Source organism: Malania oleifera, chromosome 12, assembly GCF_029873635.1.
Source record: "Malania oleifera isolate guangnan ecotype guangnan chromosome 12, ASM2987363v1, whole genome shotgun sequence".
NCBI lineage: Eukaryota > Viridiplantae > Streptophyta > Magnoliopsida > Santalales > Ximeniaceae > Malania > Malania oleifera.
Genome location: NC_080428.1, coordinates 73,002,054 through 73,015,466, shown reverse-complemented (window position 1 = coordinate 73,015,466; position 13,413 = coordinate 73,002,054). Strand labels below are relative to the sequence as shown.

The following is a 13,413-nucleotide window of genomic DNA, read 5'->3' as shown; positions in this document are numbered from 1 at the left end:
GATCAGGGGTAAAGAGAAACAACATATAGGCAATCAATTCATGAACAAAAATAGTTAACTGAGGAAAGCTAATTTAGGTCCATACTTGTGAACGGCGAATTGTATTAACGTCATTTTTTGAAAGAGGAGATTGTCCAGACAAGCTATCATTACTGCTGTAGTTCAACTCATAATCACGTTTTTTAAAATTTCTTCGTCTAGATTTATCATCCTTGTAAGATTTAGCTCCCGAAGCATGAAGTTGTAAATATTTGAGTGACAGCTTCCTGTTCCAGTGCGAGAGACAGACGTCAATATAACTCACTGTATGTTCTGAGTAAAAACACAGAGAGAGGAAACCTGTATAATCAATCATTTAAATAATAAAGAAAAAAAGTTAACAAAAAGCAACAATGTTCACAAGCCTGTGACTCATCCTTTCGGGTACAGCAGATATGTATGGCGAGTCGGCGACATTTTGAATTAATGCACATGGTACTCCCACAAGATATATTAAGCAAGTTGTTTTGAAAACAAACTCAAGGAAAAGGTTGATACTTCCAAACCATCTGCCAGACACTATTCTGGTTTTTTGCGTCTCATCTTGGAAGCCTCCTGGGCAGCCATTATATTAATATTTAAGATTACTCTACCATTAAATAGCACTGCTTAACTTTTAATTGCTTATTTTAAATTTTATTATTCAATTTCCTAAATTACTTTTTTCATAAATAAAAATGAGGCTCTTTATAACACAAAAAGGAGGGAAAAGGATTCGTGCAGCAGATCCCAAGTAATCGGATTAAGCTAGTTTGAGCTTGTTGATGATCCAAAAAATTGAACTACCCAATCCATGAGAAGGATCTTTTAAGGTTTAATTTCCTGATTCGAAAACATCAGTCAAATATTGATTGTCTATTCCTACTGGTAGCAAGATCATACCCAACTCTTTCTATATATGTATGCATGTGCCATATCAACATATATACGACAAACTAGACATTGGATGTGTGTTTTCCAGTAGCTGCAAGAAAGCTCTCTCTAATAAATGGATGTATGTATACATATACACTATTATCTGAAGATTTTTTTCAAACTTACAGCCAGAAAGTCTTAAATTTAAATTTTTTTTAAAAAAAAATGTACACATGTATGCATGCAAAACATGCATATGTATGTGTATGCCAAATGTAACATATATGGAAATTCTGCTGTGTGTAATAGCTACGTAACTGCTACAAAAGCAAGCCATGTAAGGAAGCATTTGTATAGCATGCACCAAGGCACTGAGTCAAGTATGCTTTTGAAGACTACATCTATATAAACATTTACAAAACAATAATGTTGCAATATGACAAAGACCAAGGACTCTATATTATTAGTCACTAAAAGATCAGCTATGCATTTCTACAGCAACCGTATATCACGCATACGTTAGGATTCCCAACTCAATTAGGATTCTAATTAAAGTGTTAGGGTTCTCAAATCAATTGGGATTTCTATTTATTGTTAAGATTCCCATATCAATTGCGATTTCTAATTAATGTGTTATGATTCCCAAATCAATTGGGATTCTATTTAATGTTGCGATTTTTATTTAATGTGTTAGAATTCCTAAATCAATTAGGAATTGAGTCCATTAAGGACTTGGATTGGGATATTTTACATTCCTAATAAGAATAGGGTTCTCTACCCTTTATACGTAACCCTATGGGGCTTTTTCATTCAAGAAATAACATAATTCAAGCCTTTGGCAAATCTAGAGGCAAATTCCCTCGAAGGTGATCAACCCTATTTTCTCTTTATATTTTCCACTTATCAATTTCCCCAATTTCTCTATGATAAAACCCTAGGGTCTTATCATTTGGTATCAGAGCTAGGTTCTTGTGAATGCCATTAATCCACCAACAAAAGCAAGATCTTGGAATTTTGATCTTCACTCATACACAATTGCCTCAGAAAATTCAGTCAAGCCCCAGATAGAAGCTACGCTAAAAGTTGAACTTAGCAATATGTTTGAGCCTCAATTTGAAGAGATCCACTCTAAACTGCTCATTGCATCTTCCTATAAAGAGAGAGAAAATGATGCCTCTAAGTTAGCTAATCAAAGGGAGCAGTCGTGCGTGTGCAAAGGAGATTACCAAGGAGAGTGCGATCATGGTCCTTCTCATATAACAGTGGAATTTCCTTGGTGGGACAATGATGACCCTATTGGTTGGTTTTTAGGGCTAAAAAATACTTTTGCTTTCACCATACTCCAGAAACACCTAAAGTTGAGATTGCTGCTATTAATCTAGATGGCGATGCTATTCAATGGTATGACGGGTTTAAAGCTTGTTATGGGATGCCTTCATAGGCAGAATTTGTTTCTGGATTAATTGTCTGATTTGGGCTCACTGGATATGAGAATATTGATAGCTTGCCAAAATAAGCCAAACCAACAGTGTCTTGGAGTACCAGACACGATTTGAGCGGCTATCAAATAGGACTAAAGATTGGAATGAAGGCCAACTTGTTGGTACTTTTATTGAAGGTCACCTGCCTGACATTTGGCAGGAGGTCAAAGTGCGTTGGCCACGGGCAATGACCGCTGCAATTTCCTTTTTGCAAGGTTAAAGGAAGAGAAGTTGGGAGAAGAACAACATCTCTCCAGCAAGACCATTAGCAAGCAAAATGTTAACAGCACCATCACATCACTTGCTCCTCATAATCCTCCTGCCAAACAATTGACTCAGGAGGAACTTAAAAAGCGAACGACAATGGGTTTGTGCTGGCATCGTGATGAGAAGTGGCATAAAGGGCATGATTACGCATCAAAGTTGCGTAACTAAGTATTTAAATGCATTAATTAAGTGTTACCATTTTAATTAAATACTTAATTATGTCCAATATTTTAATCATTGAGCTCATTTGACAATTTTAAGATAATTATCCTATTTTCGCCGCAAACTTACATATATTCATGTTTTATTATTGCAGGTAATTTTGCAGAAATTAAGGTTGAAATTAAAATGCATATGAAAGCTTTCGGCATTTTCAGGAATTAAAGATGAAGGCCACACACATGAGGAGAGCCCGGAATTGGAGCACGTGAGCATGGGAGGAATTATTTGCTTGAAGCTGTGTGCATGTGTGAAATTGAAGAGACCGGGCCATGCATGCGTGAGCATTAAAGAGCACAGCTGGGCCGCGCCACGTGCAATACTTAGAGAGAGGACCATGCATTTTATTGAAAAGGCTGTAGGTCCCATGCGCCACAATAAGGAGCTGGCAACTACCATTGTAAAAGGCTAGAGGCCGGTTGGGAAAGCAAGAAAAAAGGAAAACAAATGGGCAGTTAAAAGGGAGACCGTGTGCTTCTTGAAGGATGGCCGGCCCATGCATGCACGTAGAAGGCATGCGTGAGAGAGGCCCACACGTGAAGAGGAGGCTAGGCGGACGTGTTGGAGCCCGCATGTGACAAGACCGGCCCATGCATACGTGCCTTGAAGGAATGTGAGCTGGGCTTCATGAACCTCGAGCCATGCGCATGTGAGTGAAGAGGCATGCGCTGAGTTGGCCGTGTGGGGGCATTAATGGGAAAAAGGGGAGTAGGGCTGCTTTTAGCTAGCTTTTGTAGGGTTTTCAGGAAGGTCTTTTTTTTGGAGAGATTGAAAAAGCAGCCAGAGCAGGGTGGTCTCTTGGGGAGCGCGCCGCGGCAGGAGGGTGTCTTCTTCTCCTCTGCACAGCAGCTACCTACAGATTTCTCTCCATCTCTCTCTCTCTCTTTCAATCTCTCTCTTTCTTTTATTGTTATTTTGTTTTATTTTAATTTAATGTCATTTTAAATACTCTGCTGGAACTTTGTTATTGATTATTCTACTTTAATGCATTTAAATATCTTGTTGGAGCTTTTCATTAGTTTAAATTCAGTTATTTTTATTTAAGAATTTGTTGAGTTTATTTATCGTTAAGTTTAATTTATTTATTTAGTTGAGTTTTATTTATTTTTAAGTTTAGTTTATTTTCATTTAGTTGAGCCATTGTTAAGTTCAGTTTATGTTTAGATATTGTTGGATCTATTTATTTTATTTAAGCTATTATTGTGTTGAATTAGTTTATTATTGTTGTTGAGTCTAGTTATTGAGTTTTTGTCGTTTACTTACAGGCGTTTATTTATCGTTATTCTTTTCTTGTCATTTATTTTATGCGTGTTAGGTTCTTAGTTTATGTTTCACGCTATTTTAATTTAGTCACAAACTCTCAAAAATCCAGAAATACAAATCTGAACTATGTTCAGTAAATTGTTTCCTCATTTTCTTCTTTCTATTTTACGTGAGTCTGAAACCGATCTGCATTCCCTGAGGAAATGATCTGGTATTCTGGGCTAATTATTACATAACATAACTCCTATACTTGAGATAGCCTTTGCGCTGCTCATTTTTAGAGTGAGTCAAGTTTTTGGCGCTATTGCCAGGGAATGTCTGATTTAGTTTCAAACTAGTGTTTTTTCCCGTTATTTTTAATTTTTCCCATGAAAAAAAAAATAGTTTTGAAGAAAATATAACTGCACCTGCACCACGCACTCTTATGTATTTTTTGCAGCTCACACGAACCACTACACCATCATGCATTGTTTCACCTAATGATGCACCTAATTTCACGATTAAGCATGGGAGGTTATCAGTGATACCTCAATTCTACGAGAAGGATTTTGAGAGCCCTTACTAGCACCTGACGGACTTTGAGTTGGCTTGCACTACACTTATTACTAGAGCTGACACTGATGAGTTTACTAAACTTCATTTATTTCCTTTCTCTTTACAGGATAAAGCAAAGATGTAGTTTAATCCTTTGAAGCCTAATTCTATCTCTAATTGGACTAGTATGGAACGTAAATTCTTACGTAATTTTTTCCCTTTTCAGAGAACTCAATTTGTGCAAGAGCAGATCAATCGATTCATGCAAAGAGCTGATAAGACACTTCATGCAAGTTGGGAAAGATTAGAGATTTGGTTAACATGTGTTCCTGCCATAGATTTGAATCATGGAGCCTGGTCAACTATTTGTACACTGCGTTGACTCCTGAATCGAAACAGTTCGTCCATACGATGTGTTCAGGAGATTTCTTCGACAAGGAGCCTGATGACGCACTAGATTTTCTAGATTATTTAACTGAAAATGCTCAACAGTGGAACACTAGGATTGACAGAAGATCAATTGCAGCTCAACCATTGAGAGCAATACCTGGTGGAGGGTGATATGAACTGAAGGATGATGTTGATGTTCAGGCACGTATGGCTGCAATCACCAAAAGACTGGATGCTATGGAGATGGAAAAGGGGAATAGTACAGAGCAACCTTGGAATCAACCTCCCCAGTCCTATGCACCACCTTCTCAACCGACATATCATCACGTTGTCTTTCATCATCAGTATCAACCACATCAGATTTCTCAGATATATTCTTTAGCGGCACCCGCTCCACCGAAGAAGTCCCTTGAGGATAGTATGGCACAAATGGCAAATACACTTCAGCAATTTATGCAAAGTCTGACCATAACCAATATGCAGACTTCTCAAGCCATCAACGAGATTATGACTGATTTGACTAGGATGAACACAACATTGAGTGCATTAGAGATAGATATTTCAACATTTCAAGCCCAGCCAGATACTTAAGTGCAGTCTGCAATCGTGGAGTCATCCTTTACTAAAGTAAATGTCAAGGATTGCAATGCCGAAACAAATCTCCATAGTGGTAAGGTGACTAGTACACCAAATAGGGAGGTTGAGCAGAATGGTGAGAGTTCCATTTTCAAAGAACTAGGTAAAAATTTTAATGTTGATATTTCTGAAGAACCAAAGGTAACTATTCCGATACCTTTGCCTTAAAGACCGGTTCTTAAAGAATTGAATTCCCTGGAAAACATACTGAATAAAGATCCTTTCTTGTTAAAACAAGGAAGTCAATCTACATTTGTTTTGTCTGCGACTTTGAAGAGCAAAGATTTATTTGAGGCTAACTTTTGTGCAGGTAACAAAACTGATTCATTGTGGCGACTCAAATTTGGAGACCCGCCAATTCAATTTATAAACCTGCACCCACCAGATGAAATTCCTCCCGAGCCTCCTCCAGACATACTGCGATGTTTTTCTTTCCTTTCTTTTCATTTTGTTTTATTTTGTCTTATATTTAGTTTATTGGCAGGTATATTTTCCTTTAGTTTCAATTTTTCTTTTCCCTTACTTCTCTACCCAAGTATGCCTCTACTTCCCTCAGTATCATTCTTTTGCTTCTCTTTTCAATCATTGAGGACAATGCTACATTTTAGTTTGGGGCAGAGCATTTGTATGTGATATTGTGTGCAATTGTGTGATGCCATTTGATGAGTCTTAATGTGTTATTTGCATATGATGTTTGCATGTCAGTTTGGTCCTTTTTGGGAAAGTAGTGTTATTGAACTCAGAGCATGCTGAATTCCTTATTTTTGAACGTTACATGCCAAAAAAAATTTTCTTTTCTTTTTGAGGATATGGAACATGTAGAATGTAGTGCAAACCCGAGTTTAAATCAAAAGAGAACTTTATTCATTTCACTTAGTTGCAACCAAGGGAAGGATGTTGAGCTACACACACTACACAAGTCAGAAGACTTACAAGGACTACCTTAGATCATTTTTGGTTGATGTATACTTCAATTGTTTAGAACTCTAATGAACCATATCCTAATGGCTGAGGAAAAAGAGGAAAAAAAAAAATTTTGAAGCAAATGAAAATAAGAAACAAGTTAGGGATCAATTGCAAAAAGAAAAGAAGAAAAAGAAAGAAAAGAACAAGAAAAGAAATACGAAAAGGAAACAATTGTGTTTTGAAAAGGGCTACCTATTCAGGGGTCCTAACTAAATAAAAAAGTGGATGCCTTCTAAAGTGTAGTAGCGTGAAAACTACCATTGTACATTCATGTACTGGAAACCAGTGTTTCGAAAGGCCTTTTTGAGGCGCGCCTCAAGGCGTATGTGTAAAGGCGTAAATCCAAGAAAGTGTTCGCTTCAGCCAACAAAGTGTACGCCTCAGCCAAAAAACCACAATTTTTTCGCCTCATAAGCCATGCGTACGCCTTTCAGTCTCCCATGAAGCTTCTTCTCCTCTACTCTGTCGCCGAAGCCTGATGAAGCCTTTGCTCTCTCTTTGAAGCTTGGACAAAGCTCGAGGAAGCCTCTACTCTCTTTTTCAAAGACTCGACGAAGCTCGGCGAACCCTCTGCTCTCTCTTTCGAAGCCTGGACGAAGCTTGGTGAACCCTTTGCTCTCTCTTTCGAAGCCTGGACGAAGCTCGACGAAGCCTCTGCTCTCTCTCGAAGCCTCTCGCATATGCTCTCTCTCTCTCTCTCGAAGCCTCTCGCATCCGCTCTCTCTCTTTCTCTCGAAGCCTCGGCTCTCTCTCTCTCGAAGCCTCTCGCATCCGCTCTCTCTCTTTCTCTCGAAGCCTCGGCTCTCTCTCTCAGCATCTACTCTCTCTCTCTCTCGAAGCTTGTGCTCTCTCTCTCTCTCTCTCTCTCTCTCTCTCTCTCTCTCTCTCTCTCTCTCTCTCAGCATCTGCTCTCTCTCTTTCGAAGTCTCACGTGTCTGAGTTCTTTATTCGTCTCTCAGGTTTTTGTTTCATATTTTAATTGTTTAAATTTAATCTTGTTGCGCCTGCTGAAATGTCTGAAGCTGATTCAAGGGGCAAAAAAAAAAAGATTTTGTTTGGAAATAGTAAATACATAAAAGATTCTCCATTATTCTAACATTTTTCTCATTTTAATATTATATATATAATTTTTTATTTATTACTTATTTTAAAAAATACAGTCCCAAAAGGCTTACGTTTCAACGCCTTAAGGCTTATGCCTTGCCTCACGGAGGGTAAAAAACCTCGCCTTACGCCTTACGCCTTTTAAAACACTGCTGGAAACGACTACCTACTACTAGAGTCCTAACTAAACAAAAAAAAGTGGGTGCCTTTTAAAGTGTAATAGCGTGAAAGTCGTCACTACAATGGTTTTGAATTAGAGTAAGAACGAGCGGTTGTCTCAGATTAATTGTTGTGATTGAAACCATTGATGTCTATTGGTAGTCAATCTGGGAATTCTAGCCTTATTCTCATGCACATGAGCTTTGTTACACTCCATTACCTTGGTTGATTTACTAAATGGTGCATAAATCTCTCAGTTGATGCTCAACTTGGGTTAATCTGTTTCCTATGTTCCTCAACACATTAAGCATATTTCATGGCATGTAATTTTCATGAGTATTGGAATTATGATAGCTACTCCCTTGGTATGAATACATTCACATTATTTGTTAGAGATTAGTGAAACGTTAGTTTAGGAGAGTGATTACGCATCAAAGTTGAGTAATTAAGTATTTAAATGCATTAATTAAATGTTACCATTTTAATTAAATACTTAATTATGTCCAATATTTTAATCATTGAGCTCATTTGATAATTTTAAGATAATTATCCTATTTTTGCCGTAAACTTACATATATCCATGTTTTATTATTGCAAGTAATTTTTCAGAAATTAAGGTTGAAATTAAAATGCATATCAAAGCTTTCGGCATTTTTGGGAATTAAAGATGAAGGCCACACACATGAGGAGAGCCCGGAATTGGAGCACGTGAGCATGGGAGGAATTATTTGCTTGAAGCTGTGTGCGTGTGTGAATTTGAAGAGACCGGGCCATGCATGCGTGAGCATTAAATGTGCAATACTTGGAGAGAGGACCATGCATTTTATTGAAAAGGCCGTAGGTCCCATGTGCCACAATAAGGAGCCCATTGTAAAAGGCTAGAGGCCAGTTGGGAAAGCAAGAAAAAAGGAAAACAAATGGACTGTTGAAGGGGAGACCGTGTGCTTCTTGAAGGAAGGCTGACCCATGCATGCATGTAGAAGGCATGCATGAGAGGGGCCCACACGTGAAGAGGAGGCTAGGCGGCCGTGTTGGAGCCTGCATGTGACAAGACCGGCCCATGCATATGTGCCTTGAAGGAATGTGAGCTGGGCTTCATGAACCTGGAGCCGTGTGCATGTGAGTGAAGAGGCATGCGCTGAGTTGGCCGTGTGGGGGCATTAATGGGAAAAGGAGAGTAGGGCTACTTTTTAGCTTTTGTAGGGTTTTCAAGAAGGTCATGTTAGAATTCTCGATCAATTAGGATTTCTAATTAATATGTTAGGATTCCCAAATCAATTGGGGGTTCTATTTAATGTTAAGATTCCCAAATCAATTAGGACTTCTAGTTAATATGTTATGATTCCCAAATCAATTGGGAATCTATTTAATGTTGGGATTTTTATTTAATGTGTTAGAATTCCCAAATCAATTAGAATTGAGTCCATTAGAGACTTAGATTGGGATATTTTACATTCCTAATAGGAGTAGGGTTCCTACCCTGTATATGTAACCCTATGGGGATTTTTCATTCAACCAATAACATAATCATAGCCTTTGGCTAATTTGGAGGCAAATCACCTCAAAGTGATCAACCATATTTTCTCTTTCTATTTTCCACCTTTAAATTTCCCCAGTTCCCCTATGATAAAACTCTCGGGTATTATCACCATCGAGATAAATGAAAGGGCAAAAGACACTAACCTCCCAAAGGTTTGGCAGAAAGACACTGACCTCCCCTTGAGATTTCAAAACTTCCAAGAACCTCTCCTGAGGTTTGTCAAAAAAGACATAAATCTCCCCTCGTATTTTGCCAAAAAAAACAAGTCTTTATAGGCAAGGTTTGCGTCTTTTTGGCAAATCTTAGAGGAGGTTTGAGGCATTTTTACCTCAGGGGAGGTCCTTGTCTTTTTTGTCAAACCTAAAGGGAGGTTAGTGTCTTTTGCCCTAAACAAAATTACATGACAGCAAGATTAACGTTTTATGCAGCTATGTCCAGGTATAGAGAACCAAATCACTAAAAGCATCTACAATCTTTAAGGTTTAATATTAGGAAGACTAAAGAATTAAACTAAATAAGGATAACCCAAAGGCCAAGATGGAATACCTATTCATGCCTGTTCCTTTCTCATCAAGTAAAGGTAACAAAGATCTCCTTGTAGAGAAGTGCCAATTCAATGGAACTGGACGCTTTGATGATGTTACCAACTCAGTCTTACCATGAATCTAGAAGTCAGATGAAAGCCAAAAAAAAATAATGATACGTATATGTCATCCAATTGATAATCTGAGCTCACCATACCAAGACAATTCATAACGCTGCAATTGTAAATGAGCAAAACTAAAAGATAACAAATGGTGATAATCATAGCTATTATAGGTCCAACGATCTACTCCTTTTGAAAAATTGAAGGGGAAATTAGCATTTATACTAAATCCAACACAACATGCCCTTGAGCTATCAAAGTAGAAGGATTTAATTTTGTCGCTCAACATAATCAATGAGGATAAATAAATCTGCCATGATTTCCAAAGGAATCCCAGAACAATATAGAACACAGAATGGAGGGTTAAAACCATGACTGAAAAACAAGAAGAGATCTAAACAAATCAAAGCCAGCATCGTGCACGAGAATGAACCTGAATGTTATGGTTAACCATGTGCAAAACAACCACTCAAAGAATGCTTCAATATTAGCAACAAAAAGTGCTAAATTTTGGTGAATCAAAATCCCAACAAACAAAGAGTACAGGAAAGGTGAAACTGATGGTTCTGCCTTCAGGAGTAAAAGTTAAACCAAAGACCTGTTTTGCTTGAGAGTTTCCCAAAGCCAAAAGCTACCATTAAAACAATAATTAAACACGAATATTCATTGTATTAAAAAAAAACAAAGATGGCCCCATAATGAGGGATAATGTCTATCAAATACTCTAATTAAGCTTATTCTTTACAATGATATGTTATCCCCTAAAAACTACAAAGAAAATTCTTCTGTCATGTTAAATTTTAATGACTGAAGTTAATATAAATTAAAACATTTTATTTATCTTGAAAGAGATAGAAATATTCTTATTCTGGTAATTTTTAAGCACATTATTTTAAATGGTGAGCAATTGCTTCAATCACCACTGCCATCAACACAATTTAATATATCTCATCCTGTCCTCTAAGAAAGAAAAAATTTTGGAAGTTTTTGTTAGATATGACAATAGAAGGAAACCCTGAAATTAGACTAATAATAACAATAATAAGGGGAAGCATTATGTAACAAGCCAACTGACAAACCAGTGGGTTCAATTGATTGAGTTCTTGAAAAACAAATACCCAACAACTTCAGCAATAATATAGACAGCAAAAACTAGTAATAAGACCAAAAAGATAAGTTGGAACGAAAAACTTTCTATGAAAAAGAATTTAAATCATGCAAGCATTAAAATCTACAATTTCAAGGAATGTTCAAGCATTGTATAGCACCATATCATATAAGATAAAAACATAATACCTGACCAGTCCACTGATAAAAATAAATAAATAATACCTGACCAATCCAACCAGCCAACTCATCTGGATTTGCAACTGTTGCTGACAAACATATGAGTTGAACTTCTTTAGGGCAGTAAATAACCTATACACAGTGGCAAAAAAAATCAGATTATGTTTTAGGAAACAATAAGTGTGAATCAGGATGGAAGAAAGTACATACTATCTCCTCCCAAACTGTACCACGACATATGTCACTAAGATAATGCACTTCATCCAAGACTACAACATCAACGTGGAGAAGTCCATTCCCAGATGAAGGCATTCCAACACTGCAAGAGCAAACCAGTAGTCTTCGTCTAGACCATCAATTTAACCAATGATAAAGAAAACATAGACATCATAAAGTCATAGAGGCATCAAATGAAAATTAAATAAAAATAAATTTCTTCTTTCAAAATAGCTCCACCCTGTATTATAAATAGAGAGAAATTTTTATTTTTATTTTTGTCCATTTGATGCGGTTATCTGCCAACTAATAACCAGTACTGTTTTTTTTTTTTTTTTAATGATCAGCAAAAGAAAATTATATTAGGAATGCATCAAAGGGATGCCAACTGTGGTACAAAAAACCAGTACTGTTGTTAAAAATAAACTTCATTATTATTTCTAATGAAAATTTCTATACATCTATTAGCCTCCTAAATGAAGTTATTTGCTGTAAATAATTATAATTTAATTCTATATCAAATCTTTTATCCTTTTTTTATGCAAAAATAGTCTCTGAACCACATCTATATTCCACAACAGAAGAGGCATGTCTTCATTGCCTCATCAGACAAGGGCTTTCTTCGATGCCCTTAAAGATAATTTTTTACCCGACCAAGTTAAACGTTAATGGGTTTGCCTGTGATGCAACAAAATCATATTTGATCCACGTGCAGTCATACTTTTAATATTTGAACAACCACATCACATGTATCTGATCTTTTAATATTTGATTGATCAGCTTGACAAACTTTTGATTTGAACCTTTCTCAGCCAGCTTTTCTCTTTTTCTTTTCTTTTTCTTTTTTTTTTTTAAAGAAGGGTGGCACCTCCATTTATTTATTGATAACCCCTCACTTTTGGCGGAGAAAAACCATGGTTACAAGACAATAAATGGGAGATAACAAAAGACAAACGTTAAAAACCTTCCAAAGAACAACACCAACATCCAGCCAAAAATCGAGTTACAAATCCAAACAAAACAAAACAAAACAGGACCTACAAAACAAACCTCACGTGACAAAACAAAACAAAAGATAAACAACATAAAGCATAAGCTAAACCAAAAGGAAATCAGCTAAACATACCTCATATAAGCCGTACCAATCTTCTCCAATTTGTACAAACCATTGCTAACTCTAGGGAGTTGACTACTATTTGTAAACAAACTATTCCTCCCCATAGTACCTTGTCGAACCAAGGCCTCTGCCACTTTGTTTTCTTCGCTATACCAATGATTTATCGAAAAATCTACTCCCTCCAATAAACCAATAAGCTGCTCCCAAAAATCCCACAAATACCACAAGGAGCACTTCCTGGCTCTTATCCAATTAACTACAATATTCGAATCACATTCAATATCGATACAGGTATGGCCCAAATGTTTGCAAATCTTTATTCCCTCCAACACAACTCTCAATTCAGCTTCATTATTTGAACAAGAACCAAAATATTTTGAAAAACCAATCACAAAAGAACTTGTATGGTCTCTAAGGATGCCACCACCACCCATCGGCCCTGGGTTCCCCAGGCTGCTCCCATCCAAATTTAGTTTCAACCTCCCTTGCCTCGATTTTAGCCATCTCACACTTTACATAGTTTTAATTCTTTTATTCACAATTTGCACTTCCAGATTCTGCAATACCCGAAAATCAGCATCCTTTAACTGAACCATTTCTATCATGTTCCTACTCAAAACCCCCACCCAATACTTAATGGAGAGCCACACATCAGTACTACTCTCTAATTTTCCTCTCATTCTAGCCACACATC

General features: G+C 37.0%; 1 protein-coding gene across 10 annotated transcripts in view; it reads right to left on the bottom strand.

Annotated features, from left to right (window-relative positions):
• LOC131144136 (DExH-box ATP-dependent RNA helicase DExH15 chloroplastic) overlaps window positions 1-13,413 on the bottom strand; it is a 42,269-nt gene that overhangs the window by 14,886 nt on the left and 13,970 nt on the right. For all 10 annotated transcript variants that reach the window (XR_009133718.1, XR_009133715.1, XR_009133719.1 and 7 more), the window contains exons 4-7: window positions 11,597-11,705; window positions 11,432-11,518; window positions 10,000-10,118; window positions 86-266 (exon numbers count right to left, since the gene is read on the bottom strand). Coding sequence is in view for 4 of the 10 variants with exons in the window: in XM_058092550.1 (XP_057948533.1) it covers window positions 86-266; window positions 10,000-10,118; window positions 11,432-11,518; window positions 11,597-11,705 (496 nt within the window). In the remaining 6 variants the exon portion in view is untranslated. The remainder of the gene's footprint in view (window positions 1-85; window positions 267-9,999; window positions 10,119-11,431; window positions 11,519-11,596; window positions 11,706-13,413) is intronic.